Genomic DNA, 18,172 nt, shown 5'->3' with positions numbered 1-18,172 from the left:
GCAACAAATTATATAATACAAGCGAATTAGCCAGCTGCTTTGCGTTTTACTGATGGCATCTGAGCAGTATTTTAATTAGTATAATAACCAAAGTAGGGTGTTTAAAGAATCTACATTAATGTATAAAGTATTTTCCCTGGAACGGACTGTTTTGTTTCAACTTTATTTACGCAGACGCGGAGCGACCAATACGTCACAAGAACGCGACTCCAAATTCGGCTCCTCATTGGTTCCCTTGCTTTTTAAGGTCCAATCATATTCCACTTTTCGTATTTACGTGTTGTCTACTTTGCAGTTTCTACCACCTGTGTGTAACTGTGCAATTTTAGCATATGTCACAGAAGTCGCTCGAGCTGTCGAATATCTCTCTCATTAGAACATAATTGTGAGTGTTTTGGCACTTTTCCCGTTATTCACATACCATGTCTGGACACGGTCACGGCCACGGACACGGCCACGGTTGCTGTGAATGCGAGCACGAGCCCGCAGAGCGAGGAGTGGAATATGAGCTGTACAAACGCATTGATATCGAGAAGCTTCAGTGTTTGAATGAGAGCCGAGACGGAGACGGGAAACTGGTCTTCAAGCCTTGGGATCAACGTACTGACAGGACGAAGGTACGCGTATAGTAAAGAATAGTTTTGCAGGAGGTTTTTGACAGCAAGCTTAGAGCCACCACCACATATATTATATTTACCTGTATGTATGTATGTATGTATGTATGTATATATATATATATATATATATATATATATATATATATATATATATATATATATATATATATAGAATAGAGAAAAAAAAGGTATAAGAATAGAGAACTTAAATAAACTGGCTGTTTTATTATCAGATTGCTTTTCTGTTTGTTCTAATATATGTCTCCCATTTCATTTTCACAAGAATGCATGTAAATGCGTATGTGTATATCAGATTGCTCTTGTGTTTGTCCTCCCATTTCATTTTCAGTTTGTTGAAAGTGATGCTGACGAGGAGCTTCTGTTCAATATACCGTAAGATTTATATTGCAACGGCATTCATCCTCCTAGACTAATTTAAATTTCTGTTCTGTTCTTATTCATGTTCTATTTAATACAATTTGACTGGGTAAGAAATGATTTGCCAGCAGATGTGGATGTGCTTAATGCACATGGTTAAATCTGCAGGTTTACAGGTAGTGTGAAGCTGAAAGGGATCATTATTGCTGGAGAAGATGATGAGTCACACCCAGCTGAAATGAGACTGTGAGTTTGCTCTCACTGGAAAATGAGACCTCTTGGAGCGTCACATATGGATAATGCAACTACAATTTACATGAATGAGTGTTGCAACTGGTGCTTTTTGATCAGGTACAAGAACATACCCCAAATGTCATTTGATGATACAAGCAGAGAGCCAGAACAAGCCTTTCGCCTAAACAGGGATCCCCGTGCCGAGCTTGAGTATCCAACCAAGTAAGCAATTTTAAGTATGTTAACATGCACATTAATTATACATCCTGTATGCTGGACACTAAATCTATGTTGAACACCCCCAACATTGTATATAGGATTGCGAGATTCTCCAATGTGGAGCACTTATCTATCCACATATCTCGAAACTTTGGGGTAGAATCAACTCGCGTGTATTACATTGGTCTGCGGGGAGAATACGCAGAGGTCAGTACTGGATTAAACTAATCCTGCTATAACAATAACACTAGTTCTATTGTCAGTATTAATAACTGGTTGGAAATGCACTACATTCTTATGACATTATGTTAATGTTGTTGTTTTTATAAATATTTGTTTCACCTTGGAAAGGAAAATAGGATCATAAAATCCTTCATCTAGTATCTTTTTATCCCTCTTTCAGCCTCACAGACATGAGGTGACAATCTGCAACTATGAAGCAGCAGCCAATCCAGCAGATCACAAAGTGAAGAGCCTGACGCCCCAGACACAGTTTATATCATGACAAACGGAGGAAAGAGAATCTCACGCCTGCTGTGTCAAACTATAAAAGTGTGCATGAGTTTTGGTAACGGCCAGATTAACTGATGTGTAACCGATTTATTTACTATGGTTTGTTCATCAACTAATTTGCCAATAAACATTAAGCTATATAAGCATAATTACTGAATTTATGCTTATGTGAAATAAACGCTTCAAATAACAGAACAGAAGAGCCATGCAAGAAGTCTGTACTTTAAAAATCTAGTGGAAAGTTTATGCTCTCAGTTTGGTTTTATGATATAGTATTCATCCATTTAATATTTTTTGCATTATTTGGTTCAAATGTGAGATTAAAAACCATTTAGGAAAATGTGTTCTAATCGGGTCCTCAGAGTGTTTAATATTAATTAATTCCTGCAGTTTGTTTAAAAATAAAATTACCTGGTTAATTTCAATCACTTTTGGCATGTCAAAATATCACACAAATTTTATAACAACTTATGGATTATGATGCTGTTAGTTAACAAATACAGTAAGACTTAAATTTAGAGTGCCCTTGTTGCATGTTACATGTACTTACGATAGGTAATAACAGTAAACTATGCATTTACATGCAACTAACCCTCAACCAAACCCCAATCCTACCCTAACACTATAGTAATTACGTTGTTGATTAATATCAGTACTTAAATATATAAATACACTGTAACGATGCCACCTTAAAATAAAGTGTAACCAAAGATACAATCTCAGGTTTTTCACAAATAATTGTGACAGGAGGAGTGAATATGAAACTATTTTGAGCATCCATCACTACAAATCCATTTCTCCTCACTTATCCATCACAATTTGTTGCTGATAAGTTAAGATTTTGTTTAGAATTATAACTAAGGCTTTCTTAGTGTAAAATGTTTGTTGCAAGTGCTATCCTGATGGGTTAAATATTACAATGTTTAAAATAGTTTTGGGTGTGTTGTGGTACTTGTTTAATAGATTTCCAAAAAAAAAAAAAAAAGTTTTTTTATAAACCCAAATTACTATAATACATAAAGCTTTTATTGGGCTTTGTTTTATTTGGTGTCACAAAGTCTTCTTGCATTGCAAAATTCACAATCCAGCATTACATTTTATATGGAAAAGTTTACCAGAGTATATTAGACAATCTACACTACAGTGAATTTAAAGGGATAGTTCACCCAAAATAGTTCACCATTTTTGATAGTTCACCATTTTTGTCAAAATGGACTCACCTTTATGTTGTTCCAAACCTGTGTGAATTTCTTTCTTCTGTTGAAAACTCTAAAATAAATTTGAAAGAACGTCAGTAACCAGGCATCTATTGACTTACATAATATTTGTTTTCCCAATATGGAAGTCAATACATGCCCGCAACTGTCTGGTTACAAACGATCTTTAAAATATATTTTTCAACAGAAAAAAGAAAACTTATACAGGGTTGTAACATAATGAGGGTGAATAAGTATTGACAAAATGTTCTTTTTTGTGTGAACTATCCCTTTAAGAGAAAAAAATGTGTACATTAGCGTTTGATCGTGTATAAGTGATGGTTTTAAAATGAGTGTTTATTTATTTTTGTAATACTTTTATTTGTCCTTTCAGTACAGCACTGTGGTCAACACTGTTGTTTTATTATGAATAACAAATAAATTGCAATTGTAATTTTAGACTAAAGTGCAGATTGCTGGCTTTTGCAACGTTTAAACTAGACATTCTCTGATTAAACCTATGGTTTAAACTCACGCGGTTGAAGAAGCGCGATGACGTCACGACGCCGTGTCCCCGCCCCTCTCCGGCAGAAGGAGCGGAAGTTCCGTTGTGACCTGGGATAGCAAGCGGTGAGTCAATACATTCGTTGCAGTTAACCGCTGTTTATATCTGTTTTTTTTCTGCCTGAACACTAAAATGTATTCTACCCCCTGACCTTGGTTTTAACGATCGCTATAAAAGCGCTCGTTTGTCGCTGAGCAGCGTTATAGGGGGCTTAATCGCGGGGGTAGAGAGATCCAGCTAGCTCCATCTCTGAAGCTGTGGGTTCATTGTGACAATAATACAGGCGAAACAGGATTAAGCTGCCGATCATGTCGCTAGAGTATTAATGAAACGACCTGGCGGCTTTATTTATACATGAATCATGTCTTTGATTCCATCAGGCTTAAAAAAAAGATTTGTGTCTCTATTGCTTTCCCTGCCCATCTTTTCCTATTCATTGTGAATATATGATCGTGGTGTTCATGTGGAGGATTATTGAACTGACGCATTAGAGATGATCAATACAGTCATTTGTTAATGTGTATCAATGAGCCATTGTGTGGCGAACGCTCAAACTGGTGCATAAGGACACCATGCAGTTTCATTGGAAAAGTCCTTTCATAATTCTTCTGGTATTTTGTGGAGATTCCATAAGCAGGTGGTTTAATAAAAGTTTTTGATAACGTGTGCAGTATTAAAGTCTAGGAAGCCAGACTGACCGATACAATCCCAGACAGACACATAAAGTTTATTCAAGTGTTTGTTTGAAACTAGGGATGCACTGATATGAAAATTTGGCTGATACAGATAATTCTTGATATCTGAAAGCCGATAGCCGGTATATTTGCAGATAAATCTAAATCCAATTGTTTATATAAATTGAGAGCCTGATTACTAAAACAAAAGTCTCACCATTAAAAGCCATATCCCATATTAAAATTTTCTCATTTTATGTAGCTTATATGACAGATTTGCGCTGCACATTTTACACTTTACTGTATTTTATTTTTTAAATTATTCTAACCATATTTTAAGCAATTTAAACCCCTCACGGCGAATAGTGCACATCTCAAGTGTCTCAGCTGAAGGAAATAATCCATTATTTATTGTAGATTCGACGTTAATATCGGCCACGTTTTCTTGTTGAGCTGATAACAATAACATAAAAAATAAACAAATCTGCCGATATTTCGTGCAATCCTATTTGAAAAACACTCCAGGCTTGTGTCACAGTCACCCAGGCCTCTCACAAACACGAATGAATCCATTAAACTGGAGTGTTTTGCCTCCTTTAACTGTCAAGATTTGATTTCTCAGCACTGTCATGTGGTTCCAGGAAAACAGGGACCCGTGGTTTTCATTTAGGCTTCATTAGTTTTCTGGGAACTCGTCTTAAGCAGACGTCTGCAAGTACAAACTTGTGATCTGTAGAAAATGAAGCTCTGCTGCGTGTATGATTAACATAAGTGTCAGTGCTTATCCAGTAGGCCTAATCACCCTGTAATTTTTCACTTTTTCTTTTCCTCGTTTAGATTTCAATAGAGCACGTTTAGTTTTAGATGGGCTTGAGTTGCTAGTTAAAGTGACTTTAACAACACTGGTAATTAAATCAACTTTTGTTAATCATTCTGCAGCCTGCTGACAGTTTCTTTCTAAAATTGCTGGTTTGTATCTTTAATAACCATTTCTCCCATACTTAATGCCTGGGCCTTTGTGTTTTACATAAACATGTTGTGCTGATTGCTTTTGAACTTGTTGTTTTTGTATTTTTCTAAAAGCACTCCTCACATTGTATGTGTGGCAACAACATGTCTGTACCTCTGCTCGCTGAAGCCGTGACCGTGTCTGGGACGGAGAAGGAGACGGCTGTGGTGAGAGAACAGTCCAATCATTAACCAAAATCTGATGTTGCTCAAGAGATTCATTAGCATTACAGAGGCCAGGCTTTAAATATACCAAGTTTTCTTGAATGGTTTGTTCTCCCCAAAATAAAAATGCTGTCATCATTTACTCATCCTTGTGTTGTTCCAAAACCATAAGACTTTGATTCATCTTCTTCAAAACACAAATTGACGTATTTTTAATTAAGAGGTTTCTGAAAGACTGAACGTCCAGGTGATGAAAATTCCCTGGTCATAAAGGTCATAAAGGCATCGTAAATCAAGTCGAGTGATTTAATCCACGTCTTCTAAAGAGACACGATCGCTTTATATGAGAAACGGATTTAATTTAAGCGTTGTTCACATCTAAACAATGATGGACACTAGGGCTGCACGATTTGGGCAAAATGTCATATTGCGATTATTGAGGTCAATATTGCGATTGCGATATAATAAACAAATGGTTTCATGAGTCAACTTGCTTGGTTCTAAAGCAAATTGCACACACAGATTAGTGATAATTCTGAAATATGTATTTCTCAACTCAAACTAGCAACAACAACTAAATGATTGATAACACCTCTAATGATCAATAAGCCATTGATGCCTGGATAAAAATGACCCCCCCCCCCCCCCTCCCCATTTTAAACATTAATTATAGCCATCCAACATTACAGTGATTCTGTCATTACAATTGAAAGCTATCACTTTTTTAAAACATTTATTAGGCTTCAAAAAATATAACAGCTTTTAATTTAAGTGAACTTCAAACAATCCTCACATAAACCCATAATAAATGTCATATTTACCTGTGCCCTTCCTGTCCCAACAGGTAGAACATATACAGAAATTTAATAAAGTTATCAAACAGTCTGCACTGCATAAATTATAAATCATATATAGAGTAGTCCTTATTAAAGCTACAAAAGCTACAGTGAGTAATTTTCTCTGTTCCCTTTTTTCTTTGATTATCTTTACTGACAGAAAGCTTTATTGGCTGCTGGCCCTTTAAGAACAGCCGCTGCTGACAGAGACGCGGATCTCACACGCGCCTCATTCTCTCACAACTCTTTACGTCCATCATAAGACTGCTCTTATGTTATGAAGAAACTTGACAAAATGACATTTTGGTATAATTGTGTGTGTTATTGTTTGTTCAAGTGCGAAAGAGAACTGTTTTCTGGCACGCGGTCTGTGTATGCGCATGATACTGGCGCGCGTCTTTCTGTGAGTCACAGTCAGGACGTTCACAGGCAGCGCGCTCTCTTTTGACTTGTCGCGCATGAATGGTTTAAAAGCATTCGCACGAATAAGAGCGGGATTATGTAACACTAGCCAAAGGATGACAAAAATAACAGATGCTGCGTTAATTGCGTTAATAGTCCTAATTTGTTTATTTCATATAAAATCGCAGCATTTTGCGTCATATAATCGCATTGGCTTGACATCGCGATTGCGATACGATTAATCGTCCAGCACTACTTTTAATTTAAGTGAACTACAAACAATCCTCAAATAAACCCATAATAAATGTCATATTTACCTGTGCCCTTCCTGTCCTAACAGGTATGACATATACAGAAATTTAATAAAGTTATCAAACAGTCTGCGCTGCATAAATTATAAATTATATATAGACTAGTCCTTATTAAAGCTTCAAAAGCTACAGTGAGTAATTTTCTCTGTTCCCTTTTTTCTTTGATTATCTTTACTGACAGAAAGCTTTATTGGCTGCTGGCCCTTTAAGAGCAGCCGCTGCTGACAGAGACGTGGATCTCACACGCGCCTCATTCTCTCACAACTCTTTACGTCCATCATAAGACTGCTCTTATATTATGAAGATACTCGACAAAATGACATTTTGGTATAATTGTGTGTGTTATTGTTTGTTCAAGCGCGAAAGAGAACTGTTTTCTGGCACGCGGTCTGTGTATGCGCATGATACTGGCGCGCGTCTTTCTGTGAGTCACAGTCAGGACGTTCACAGGCAGCGCGCTCTCTTTTGACTTGTCGCGCATGAATGGTTTAAAAGCATTCGCACGAATAAGAGCGGGATTATGTAACACTAGCCAAAGGATGACAAAAAAAACAGATGCTGCGTTAATTGCGTTAACAGCCCTAATTTGTTTATTTCATTTAAAACTGCAGCATTTTGCATCATAGAATCGCGTAGGCTTGATATTGCGATTGCGATATGATTAATCGTGCAGCACTAATGGACACACATGCATAGAGCTGGTCAAATATGGTAAACACGGACACTCAAGATGTGATGCATGAGGAGAACCAATGATTTCCATTACACGAGAGAAGATGTTAAAACTTCATGCTGATTTGTACTCAGCTTTCGCCAAGATAAGCACCAACTAAGACGTAGCTTTACAGTAACCTATGCTTCTCCATCCATTTACGCTTCTTTCCATATGGGGATGTGAATCTCCTTCTGTCTGGTGTTAATAGCTGCAGTGTATTTGCGCGTCAGCACACACAACGGCTGCAACCACAGTGCGGTCCCCCCATAACAAGCGTCTGGATTGAGCTGAGTAGGGGACATCTCTAGGGTCTTCAAGTGGGCACCTTCCGTCCTCAGTGTTTCGTCGACTAGCCCACGACACCTCAAGAGGGCTCGACAGTGACTCTGGCATCACAGAGTCACCCCCCTCCGTCCCCCACTCAACTCAGCCCAGCTTTCTGACTTTTACATCCTTCCAACTGCTTAGGTTGCTCCTTCCTCGTAGTTCACATGTGACCTAACCACAATCTCTCACAATCTCTCTGCAAATGAGATTTGTTCTAGAGTGTGATGTTTAGCATATATGATGTATTTGTGTTTATATGTGTATAAAAGCATAAATTAAATCTATTCATCATATAAAGCGATCATGTCTCTTCACAATACTTGGATTAAACCATCCAATTCATATGGATTAATTTCAAAACACATTTTTGACCTTTTTGGATCTTTCAAGTTTTGGTTACACGGACTTACAGTGGACTTTCGTTAAAAATATCTTCATTTGTGTTTCAAACATTAACCAAAGTCTAATGGGTTTGGAACAACGTGAGGGTGAGTAAATTGTAAGTAAATTTGTATTTTTGGATGAACTATGCCTTTAATAGGGATGCTCTTTCACAGTCTGAATCTGCTGGCTTCTTTATCGGAAGAAATAGATACACAGAAAGCTCAAGCTTGCTATTGAGATGGTATCTTCATATAAAATAACCAAGAGTCAGCATCGGACACAGGAAATCGGTCCTGTTTTGGGCTTTGCAGAGAGATTAGTTTCACATCACATTCTTTTAACTTTGCAGGTGATCTTCCTTCATGGCTTGGGTGACACAGGGTAAGTTCTGTTCATTACCTGCCTGTTGCAGGATCTTCTGATGGCCCTCGTTCTGCATGAAAATAACCCTGTCCTGTTACTTATAGACACGGCTGGGCTGATTCAATGACGTCTATTAGACTGCCGTACATCAAATACATCTGTCCACACGCGTAAGTGACTTGCAAAACATGTTCGAGGCATTGGTTGTTATGCAATAAAGAAGTCTTGTTAGTTTCACTTTTCTGTGTAGTTTATTGCAAACTAGTTTGTGTCATTTTTTCTGACTCTAGACCCAGAATCCCTGTAACACTCAACATGAAGATGACCATGCCCTCTTGGTAAGCTGCCTCTGCTGCGGGTACATTACAGTTCTAGTACATTCACTTAAAAGTGCTGTGGGGATTTAAAATGTAATTGAAACCTGGAGGTAATCCATGTTTGATGATTTTGAAAAATGTAAAACAAAGGAAATGTATGATGTGGTATTTGAGATTCTGCACTATTCTAGGTCATTTTTATCAAATAAGTACATTTGTGACATTGAGCATGTGACTTTGTACATAGTCAAATACTATATACTTGTGGTTAAAGTGAAAAGGATTTTTCAGATGTCAGGTTGCTAATGTAATATAATACAATACAATATAATAATCAGCTTTGAAATCACAAGAGTACATTATTTTAAAATATATTACATTTTAAAATGCATACCAACATTTTAAAATATATTAAAATAGAAAACAGCTCTTAATTTTTTTTATATTTATCCATATTACTATATTTTTTTATCAAATAAATGCAGCCTTGCTGAGCATTTACGACTATATATTATAATCAGTGTTATTTTAGTTTTATAGTTTTATTAATATGTTAAATAACATATTTTTGTTGATTTCAGTTTAATTTTTAGTAATGTAGTAGTGTGCTTTTTGTCTCAAAAATAATTTTAATTTAATTTATTTTTTATTTCAGTTTTAGTTTTGGTTAGTTTCATATATTTTCTGTTAATAATTTTAGCGCTAAAACTTATTTCAGCTTATTGCTAAGGCAACATTTCTAATTTTTGACATTAATATATCGGCCAAATGTTTTAATAGTTTTAGTTTTAGTTAATATAGTATAAAACGGGGAAACCTGTATTAATAAAATTCTAAATAAAAGCATTTTTCACTAGTGGACTTTTTTAAATTCTAGTCTAATTTTTTTTCCTTCTCAGGTTTGACCTAATGGGCTTAAGCCCAGAATCCCCAGAGGATGAAGCAGGGATTAAGAGAGCAGCAGAGAACAGTGAGCAAAATTTGTTTTTGGACACGCATGCACATTGGGTCAGTTTCTTGAATACAGCATAGGCTGTCCATGACTTAAAAATATCCCAAAATTGGCTAAGTCTGTGTCAGTGAATGTAAAACCACATGAAGGAACACATCAAGTTAATGAGGAACACATGTAATGCAAGAGGATGTTGTTATATGCTGAAATTTGATTATGTGGTGCTAAGTATAGCCCGCTCCCTCTCTTCAACAGTAAAGGCCATCATCGATCACGAGGTAAAGAATGGTATACCATCCAATCGTATTCTTCTGGGTGGCTTCTCTCAGGTAAGTGATCCCTCCTGAAAGTTTGATCAGATAAATTGCTGAGACTCTGGATGATCTTCAGTTCCTGGTTTGTTGTTTGATGTTCAGGGTGGAGCTCTGTCTCTCTACACCGCTCTGACCTCTCAGCAGCAACTAGCGGGTGTCGTTGGACTTAGTTGTTGGCTTCCACTTCACAAGACTTTCCCACAGGTACAAGACAGTCAGCAGTGTTTGTGTGAGAGTAAATGTGTGTTTGTGTGTATCTATCTATCTATATATATATATTTATATATATATATATATATATACATATATGCAGGGGCGTAGCACAAGATCCTGGGCCCTATGCATAGGCAGTCCTGATGGGCCCCCATGTTCCTCAAACTGTTTCACAATGTTACGATCTGCTTCTACTACATTTGACATAAATATAATGTTGACATGATGGTAGCTACATTTAAAATTAAACATGTTTCAAATTAGGCTATTATAATGCTGTGTTGTATGCAAACAGCATTGTTAGTGTACAGTTTATTTATTTAGCCTTTACCACAGATTCGTGTATAACCAAATTATCATCTGAAAGTGTATTTTCTGAATATATATATATATTCAGGGCTTGACATGTATTTCACCAGTGGCGTTTAATGTGGTCACTTTGGCGGGTTGAATTTTATATATAATATGTACATTTTTAAATTTTAGTCTTTTAAATGGCATCTGAAATAATAAACTAAGTGAAATGTACTGTTGTCAATACATATTGATACCAGCTGCTCTCTTTCTCTCTCTCTCTCTCTCTCTCTCATCTCTCCGACAGCAGGTTACACACAAACCCGCCTCTCCTCACTCACTCGTTTCATTTGCTCCTGATGAATATTGGTGGTGTTAGCTTGAATTTTGACGTGGGATTGCACATATTGCAAATAATTTTTCTTGTTCCTGCAGATTTTGAGCTCACACCCAAAGTGGGACACATAAAATTTAGTTTTTTTTCGCTGCTTATTACACTTAAACAGTCAAATACACATAATAATGTCAAAATGATGGTCTTTTGTGAGGTTTCGCGCAAACAGTCAGTTATGTTTTAAGTGAACGTAAACAGTTGAGAAAGAAAACGCGTGTGTAACAGTATAATGGATCAGTGCGTCAGGTCTTAAAGTGACAGCAGCGTAATATACCTGCTGCCAAAAGGACCACTTGCATAGAGCTTTAATCGGGCCTTAAAAGTTAGGCCCGACAAGGCCCGAGCCCGACGGAATTCGGCCCGAGCCCGACAAGTACAATTTGATTGATAGCTTTTTAAAAGCCCGAACCCGTTTACAGCCCGACATTATTCAAATGTGCGCACGCACACAGCTCTTTTGCCTTTTGTCAAGTCAAGAATGAGTCATTTTATTTATACATTTTTAACATCATTTATTTATGACTAAGGTATAGGGAATTTGGAAGGAACAAAGAAATAAAATAAGTCCTCGGTAACATCTCAGGCTCAGCATATGCCGCATACACACATAGCCTATAAATAGGCCTACGTGCCTATAAAAATTAGTCTTTCTTAACAAATTAAATCAAGATAAATTCTAAACTAAGATTTGTACTTGGTAATAACGAAATAAAACGAAAAGTTTCATAAAATTGAGATTATGCCTAAGACAAACGAAAACGGGACTTGCTTGAGGCCGACTCTCTCCACAATAAAGCGTCTTTATAGGAGACTTTCTTAACAAATTAAATTAAGATCAATTCTAAATTAAGATTCGTGTTTGGCAATAACAAAATTAAGATAAAGATGCAGGCTTTGCTTCTCTCTCCACGATCCGCGGCCACAAAAAATGCGACGGTGAACAGCAGCTGAAATTTAATAAAAGAATAATGCCAACATTAGCCTGTAGCCTATACTCTGCTGTATGTATACATTATGGATTATGCATTTAAGACTAAATTAATATTTAGTTATAATTTGAAAAACCTTTACTCACCAAGATTAGGCTACATGTTTTTGTGGAGGAAAATTATTGAATCCACTGTAGATGGCTTCAGCGCGGTCCTGCGCTCACTGATGGTGCGTCCAGCAGCACTGAACACCCTTTCACTGCTGCTGCTACTGGCCGGGATGCATAGTACTGATCTGGCTAATTTTGCAAGTTTTGGGTAGGATGGATTGTTGGCCTTCCACCAGCCAAGAACATCCATTTCATTTCCCATGACAGCAGCCATTTCAATGTAGCGAGTGACCTCGTCATCTTCCCACTCAGCTTGCCTTACATTTTCCCACTCCGCAAAATTCGCCCTTTTTGCCAGGGGACTGTCACTGGGTTCGACTCCGGAGAGCTCTGGTTCTCGAATCTCCACATCTGGTGCACCTGCAGCCATGGCTTGCAGAAGAGTGCGGACATGAGCATGTACGGCATTCCTGTCTGAATGTGATAACATTCTCAGCTGATTAAATTTTGGCCAGAGGAATGTTGCGATCTTGTGAAGGTCCTGTATGATCACTTTACGCGCGAGCCAGTCTTCGTGCCGTTTACGCACGACAGCTTGCTGAGGGGAGTCCAGGACATTGGGCTGACAGTGGCGTTTCAGTTTCTCACTCCAGAGACACACACTATTAAGTGTTGGATACTTGTCTCCCTCAAGTTCCCGCTGTGCTTCATAGAACGGCTTCAGAAAGTTTATCAAAAAGTCCAGTGTGTCTGGTGCTATTTTCTCAATGCGCGCGCTCTCTCCTCGCGCCTCCAGCTTTTCATGGAGCTCATGATAAATGGCCTGTATAGAAGTCAGTGTGAGGTACACCGTACTGAACCGAGTGTCTCCCATTTGCAGCAATGTTGTTGACAGTTGTGCAGCCAACCCCGACTGTTTAACGTACCTCACTAGTGATTTAGCAGCCGAAATGGTATCTCCTATGTCCGGAGCACCGTCGGCTTTGGATAACTCGGCAATGTCGAGTCCATGGAGCAGTACCGTATTGATGAGATGGTCAATGCAGTCCAATCTCTGGTATGGCCGCAGAGCTAATTTAATGTTTGCCCCCTCATCGGTCACCCAAACAATTTTGCTGAGAGAGGAAGCGTCAAGGCCAAACTTTGTCACCAGTAGTTTCAGTATCTCCCGTCTGATATTTTCTCCCGTCTTTGCCTCTTCCAAAGGGAACATTGTAGTTGTCAGGGTTTTATTCACCAGTTCCATATCCTCATTTATGAAATGGCATGTGATTGTCAAATAACTAATCTTCCGATAATCCTCTGTCCACATGTCCGTGGTCATTGCGACTGTGCCATCATTTAACAAAGTCTTAAGTTTCTGTACTAAAGCTTCCCTCTTTTCTTCTGCCATGTCAGTGCACCTCTTCGCAACTGTCACATGGCTGGGAATAACAGAATTTACGGGAACCCTCCCATATGCAGCCCCGACATTAATTAGTTCTTGCGCCAGCTCTTCAAACCCCTTACCATTTACGATATTAAAAGGCCTAATGTCTTTACAGCAAAAGCTGACACACTTCTCCGTCACCGTTTGTTTCACCTTTGCAGGGATGGGTTTTGATGCTGTAACAAACGACGTGATTGTAGTTTGATCCTGGGCACTGGCAGGTGTTGAACAGCTTCGATCAACATGCCTTTTCAGCGACGAATTCCCTGTCGTTTTGCTGTCGTACTTTAACAGAATGTCGCATCTTTTGCATTTCACATATCCCACTGTCTCATTGTTCTCATTATGCACAAAGTCAAAATTTTTCCACACCTCAGACTTTGCTTTCTTTGTCTGTGCAACCAAAACATAATCGCCAGAGGCCAACCTCCGTTTCACCTCCTCAGCATCCATTTTCGCGCTAATCGAAACGCATCACCTGACCATTCATTTACCGCGCAATCCGGAGCGCAAGCCCGAGCCCGGCCCGAGCCCGCGTAAAATGATCGAAATTCAAACCGAACCCGACCGAACCCGTCGGGTCCCGTCGGGTTCGGGCAAAGATCTTCAGCTCTACACTTGCACCTAGCTTCGTGACGCACTTCCGTTTGGAAATAGTACGTCTCACTTATTTCCGGTTATGTTTACTTTCAATGTACTGTGGAAAATGAGTTGAACAAACACCACCTAAATTGAATGTCCGCAATTTTTTATGGACAGGAGAAGGCATATTCTGATGTTAACTGTGTGCAGAATTTTCCAAACTTATTGAAACATGTAGTTTTTATCCAACCCAAGGCGATCTGAGAAAGCAGCGGGTGTTAAAAAGACTCCATTATTTCACCACAGGGTGTCAGTGTTCTCTAAACTAGTGACCGCGAAGTCGAAGTGTATGAGAACAGATGAATAACATCTGTACGAACCATGAACATTTATTCAGCCCTGATATATATATATATATATATATATATATATATATATATATATATATCTCAATATGTATCTGCTTTTTCCCCCATTAGGCTGCAAGTGGGAGTGGAAACAAGGGCACTCCCATTCTGCAGTGTCATGGTGAGATGGATCCCATGATCCCGGTGCAGTTCGGGGCCATGACAGCAGAGAAGCTCAAGACCATCGTCTCTCCAGGGAACATCACCTTCCGCACTTACCCGGGTCTCATGCATAGCTCCTGTCCTCAGGTGAGTCTTGACTCGCACTCACAGAAACCTCAGGCCTTGTCCACACTAATACGTCTTCGTTCCAAAACGCATCTGTTTCTCTTCGTTTTGGCCTTTCATCCACATTGAGACGGTGTTTTTGTCAATGAAGACTGAGGTTTTTGAAAACGTTCTTCCAAGTAGATAAATTTGAAAATGACGCATGTTTACTAGTCATGTGACACATATTTTACCCATTTATGGTTATACCGGCATTGGTGTGCCTGCTATATACTTTCATAGTGTTGCTAAAGAGAAAGGTTCCTTTGCACAGTCTTCATATTGCATTCCTGCAAAGATGACTAGAAATGAAGTCGTAGTTGCTGATTTTGACAATAAAATGATCGTGCCAGAAGAATAGCGTGAGAACTTTATTATGTCTGCTCTCTTGGTATCGTCTTGTAAACTATTTACGTATGTGCAGTCAGGTGATTTAAGCATTTTCAGATGGATGATGAGCTACTTTTTGAAAACGCTTGTGTGGACAGGGAGCATTTTAAAATGAAAACGCCGTTTTCAAATGTATCCGGATTAATGTTGCCTCAGTTTAACGCGTTTTCCCATGTGCAAATTCATTACGAAGGATTTTAGAGATTCCCCTGGGGAAAAAAATCTGCTAAATCCATTTTGACCTACCTATATGTCTTTATTTGATTAGTTGTAAAAGTACGTTTTTTTTTAATGCTTTTTATTTTATTCTCTTGGGCTCAACAAGACATTTATTTGATCTAAAATACAGTAAAAGTAATATTGTGAAATATTTACTATATTTTAAAATGTAATTTATTCCTGTGATCAAAGCAGAATTTTCAGCATCATTACTCCAGTCTTCAGTCACATGATCCTTCAGAAATCATTTTTAACATGCTGATTTGATGCTCAAAAAACATTTCAGATAATTATCAATGTTGAAAACCGTTGTGTTGCTATATGATTTTGTGGAAACTGTGATCATTTTTTGATGAGTAGAAAGTTCATAAAAGCATTTATTTGAATCCGACATTGTAAGTGTCTTGACTTTCATTTATTTGATCAATGTAATGTCCTTGCAGAATAAATGTATTAACTTTTTGAAAGAAAATCTTGCCTACAACAAACTGAAACAGTAGTGTAAATATTGCTCAGAACTAAAATTTAGAAGCAAACTCCTGTGAACCAATAACAGGATGAGCTCTGAACTAAAATCATACGAAATATTATCTTAGATGTTGTACAGAAGTTATGTCAAACTATATTATTTGTTCATACTAGTTCTAACACCCATACTGCTCTCTGATTGGCTCTACAGGAGATGTCTGCTGTGAAGGAATTCATTGAAAAGCAGTTGCCCCGAGTCTGACCTCAATCTAACTCACTGTGACCCTTAGACACTGACCTCTCACCTCCGACCTGCCATTCTCTCACAGGAAACAGCCATGATCCCCTACAACACATGCGCATGAACATTCAGTTGTACATACTGTGAACATGCAATACATGCAAACCATCTCATCTCATGCCTTTCTTTTTAATTTCATACATTATTAATAAGTGATATTATTATTATTATTATAAGTGACACCAGTTCCGTACATACGATAATATCCCATGAAACTTTAGCTCTTTTTTTTTTAAGGGAGCATCATTAACTTTCATCATACATTCCTGTAAGCATTAAATCTCCAACCGTTTTTCCCAGTATCTCTCTCCCCTGCTCCTCTGTCTCTTTCTCTCAAGCAAGGCGGTAAACGTAACGTTTTTCCGGACAGCTTTGTAGCAGAGCTTGGGAAAGTTCAGATGCTGCAAATCTGTGGTGGTGGAGGGAGTTTAACTAGAGCGAGTCTCGTCACGCTGCTCTGCATGCTGGTCCCACGGTGCATGGCTTCATCGGGATGCTGCAACTCATACTTTTCTTTAGTTTAACTAGAAATGCGAGAAAGGCAAGCAAAAATGTCTCAAATAAACTACTAATGACTCATTGGAATCGTCCAGTATGCTTTGTTCTCCATGGAATAAGAATTCTGGCACGAAGTGCAAAATTAGGTTATTTAATTACACCATGCAAGTACTTGTATAATATACTTATTTAAATCAAACTTTTTTTTTTTTTGAACAAATGCACATAAACAACTTTAGATCTGAGTATCTCATTGTTAAATAATCAACGATACTAAGCTCTTGACATCCCTTATTATTAATAATAATCAAAGTGAGTCACTACAGACGGGCCGTTAATTTTTTCCAGTTGCTTTAAATAGCTTCCCAAATCCTCCCTAATTACCTGTTCTCCTCATAACCGCATCATCCTCCTGTCATGTGACCGAACACATTCAAGTGTTCTGGGGTCTCGGATGGCATATGTATATACATTTCAGGTTCCACATTATTGCATAAAGTATTGTTTACTGACACAATCTATTAACAAAAGATGGAAGGTCACAGTTACGCAGCAGCGTGGAGGATTAAGCCTGCTGTTATTAAAGAATTATGAGGTAACCTTAATTAACTATTAAAATTGAAATATGAGTCATTTCTCTCACAGTTTGCTTGTATACATTTGAAAATGGATTATTAAAATGTGTGATGATATCTCTAAACCAGTTGTCTGCAAAGTAGTGAATGTTGCTTTTTTAATCTAAATAGATGTTCTTCGATTATATATTATTTCAGTGTTATTTTCTCTTCTATCAAAGTCCATTTGACTTCCATGTTTTCATAATTGCTATGATCCCCTCTTTTATAATTGGCATTATTCCTTATTATTAGTTTCTGAGCTTCAGACAGGTTTCCTATTTGCCCTGTGGCTTGAATGTTTATTGTATGAATCATGGGAATGCCAGGCACAAGTTGGTCAGCAGAAATGGGCAATATCTTTGGGTTTAACAGTGAACTTACCAGTTTATGTCCACCTGAGTTGTGCTTTGTTGCTGGGTTTTTCATTTTTTTTTTTAGTCTTTAAAAAAAAAACCTGTTATGTTCCGTTGTCGTTGTCTTTATTTGAAGTCTACTGAGGGACAATTGGTTCTTCAGAAACTTTCCCAAAACACCTGTATGTGAAATAAATGATGCAAATCACAG

The 18,172-nt window shown here is 37.9% G+C and overlaps 2 protein-coding genes across 3 annotated transcripts; both read left to right on the top strand.

Annotated features, from left to right (window-relative positions):
* The first annotated feature begins 251 nt into the window (after positions 1 to 251).
* Positions 252 to 2,161, top strand: pithd1 (PITH (C-terminal proteasome-interacting domain of thioredoxin-like) domain containing 1). Its single transcript, XM_077195765.1, has 6 exons — positions 252 to 617; positions 967 to 1,010; positions 1,164 to 1,241; positions 1,347 to 1,451; positions 1,547 to 1,655; positions 1,852 to 2,161. Exons 1-6 carry the CDS (start codon positions 423 to 425, stop codon positions 1,951 to 1,953), a joined length of 633 nt encoding a protein of 210 aa, XP_077051880.1. The 5' UTR covers positions 252 to 422; the 3' UTR covers positions 1,954 to 2,161.
* A 1,497-nt stretch (positions 2,162 to 3,658) lies between these two features.
* Positions 3,659 to 18,171, top strand: lypla2 (lysophospholipase 2). 2 transcript variants are annotated; one of them, XM_077195766.1, is made up of 11 exons: positions 3,743 to 3,787; positions 5,336 to 5,365; positions 5,480 to 5,572; positions 8,894 to 8,925; positions 9,012 to 9,077; positions 9,198 to 9,245; positions 10,124 to 10,194; positions 10,432 to 10,505; positions 10,593 to 10,694; positions 14,921 to 15,097; positions 16,404 to 18,171. In XM_077195766.1, the coding sequence occupies exons 3-11, from the start codon at positions 5,495 to 5,497 to the stop codon at positions 16,452 to 16,454; spliced, it is 699 nt and encodes a 232-aa protein (XP_077051881.1). In that variant the 5' UTR covers positions 3,743 to 3,787; positions 5,336 to 5,365; positions 5,480 to 5,494; the 3' UTR covers positions 16,455 to 18,171. The 2 variants fall into 2 exon arrangements, with proteins under 2 accessions (XP_077051882.1, XP_077051881.1); XM_077195767.1 differs by lacking the exon at positions 5,336 to 5,365 and having other exon boundaries at positions 3,659 to 3,787.
* Position 18,172: the final 1 nt, after the last annotated feature.

The sequence above is a fragment of the Siphateles boraxobius genome, unplaced genomic scaffold (genome assembly GCF_051911475.1).
Source record: "Siphateles boraxobius isolate OS27281-9 unplaced genomic scaffold, OSU_SipBor_1 35, whole genome shotgun sequence".
Taxonomy (NCBI): domain Eukaryota; kingdom Metazoa; phylum Chordata; class Actinopteri; order Cypriniformes; family Leuciscidae; genus Siphateles; species Siphateles boraxobius.
This window is presented reverse-complemented; position numbering and strand designations above follow the sequence as displayed.

What these genes read in the sequence shown, in the direction of transcription:
- pithd1 (XM_077195765.1), top strand. Translation starts at nt 423, where the DNA reads ATGTCTGGACACGGTCACGGCCACGGACACGGCCACGGTTGCTGTGAA. An exon ending in AACGTACTGACAGGACGAAG is followed by an intron (nt 618 to 966) that starts GTACGCGTATAG and finishes TTTCATTTTCAG; the next exon opens with TTTGTTGAAAGTGATGCTGA. An exon ending in CACCCAGCTGAAATGAGACT is followed by an intron (nt 1,242 to 1,346) that starts GTGAGTTTGCTC and finishes CTTTTTGATCAG; the next exon opens with GTACAAGAACATACCCCAAA.
- lypla2 (XM_077195767.1), top strand. Translation starts at nt 5,495, where the DNA reads ATGTGTGGCAACAACATGTCTGTACCTCTGCTCGCTGAAGCCGTGACC. An exon ending in CGGAGAAGGAGACGGCTGTG is followed by an intron (nt 5,573 to 8,893) that starts GTGAGAGAACAG and finishes TTAACTTTGCAG; the next exon opens with GTGATCTTCCTTCATGGCTT. An exon ending in AAGATGACCATGCCCTCTTG is followed by an intron (nt 9,246 to 10,123) that starts GTAAGCTGCCTC and finishes TTTCCTTCTCAG; the next exon opens with GTTTGACCTAATGGGCTTAA.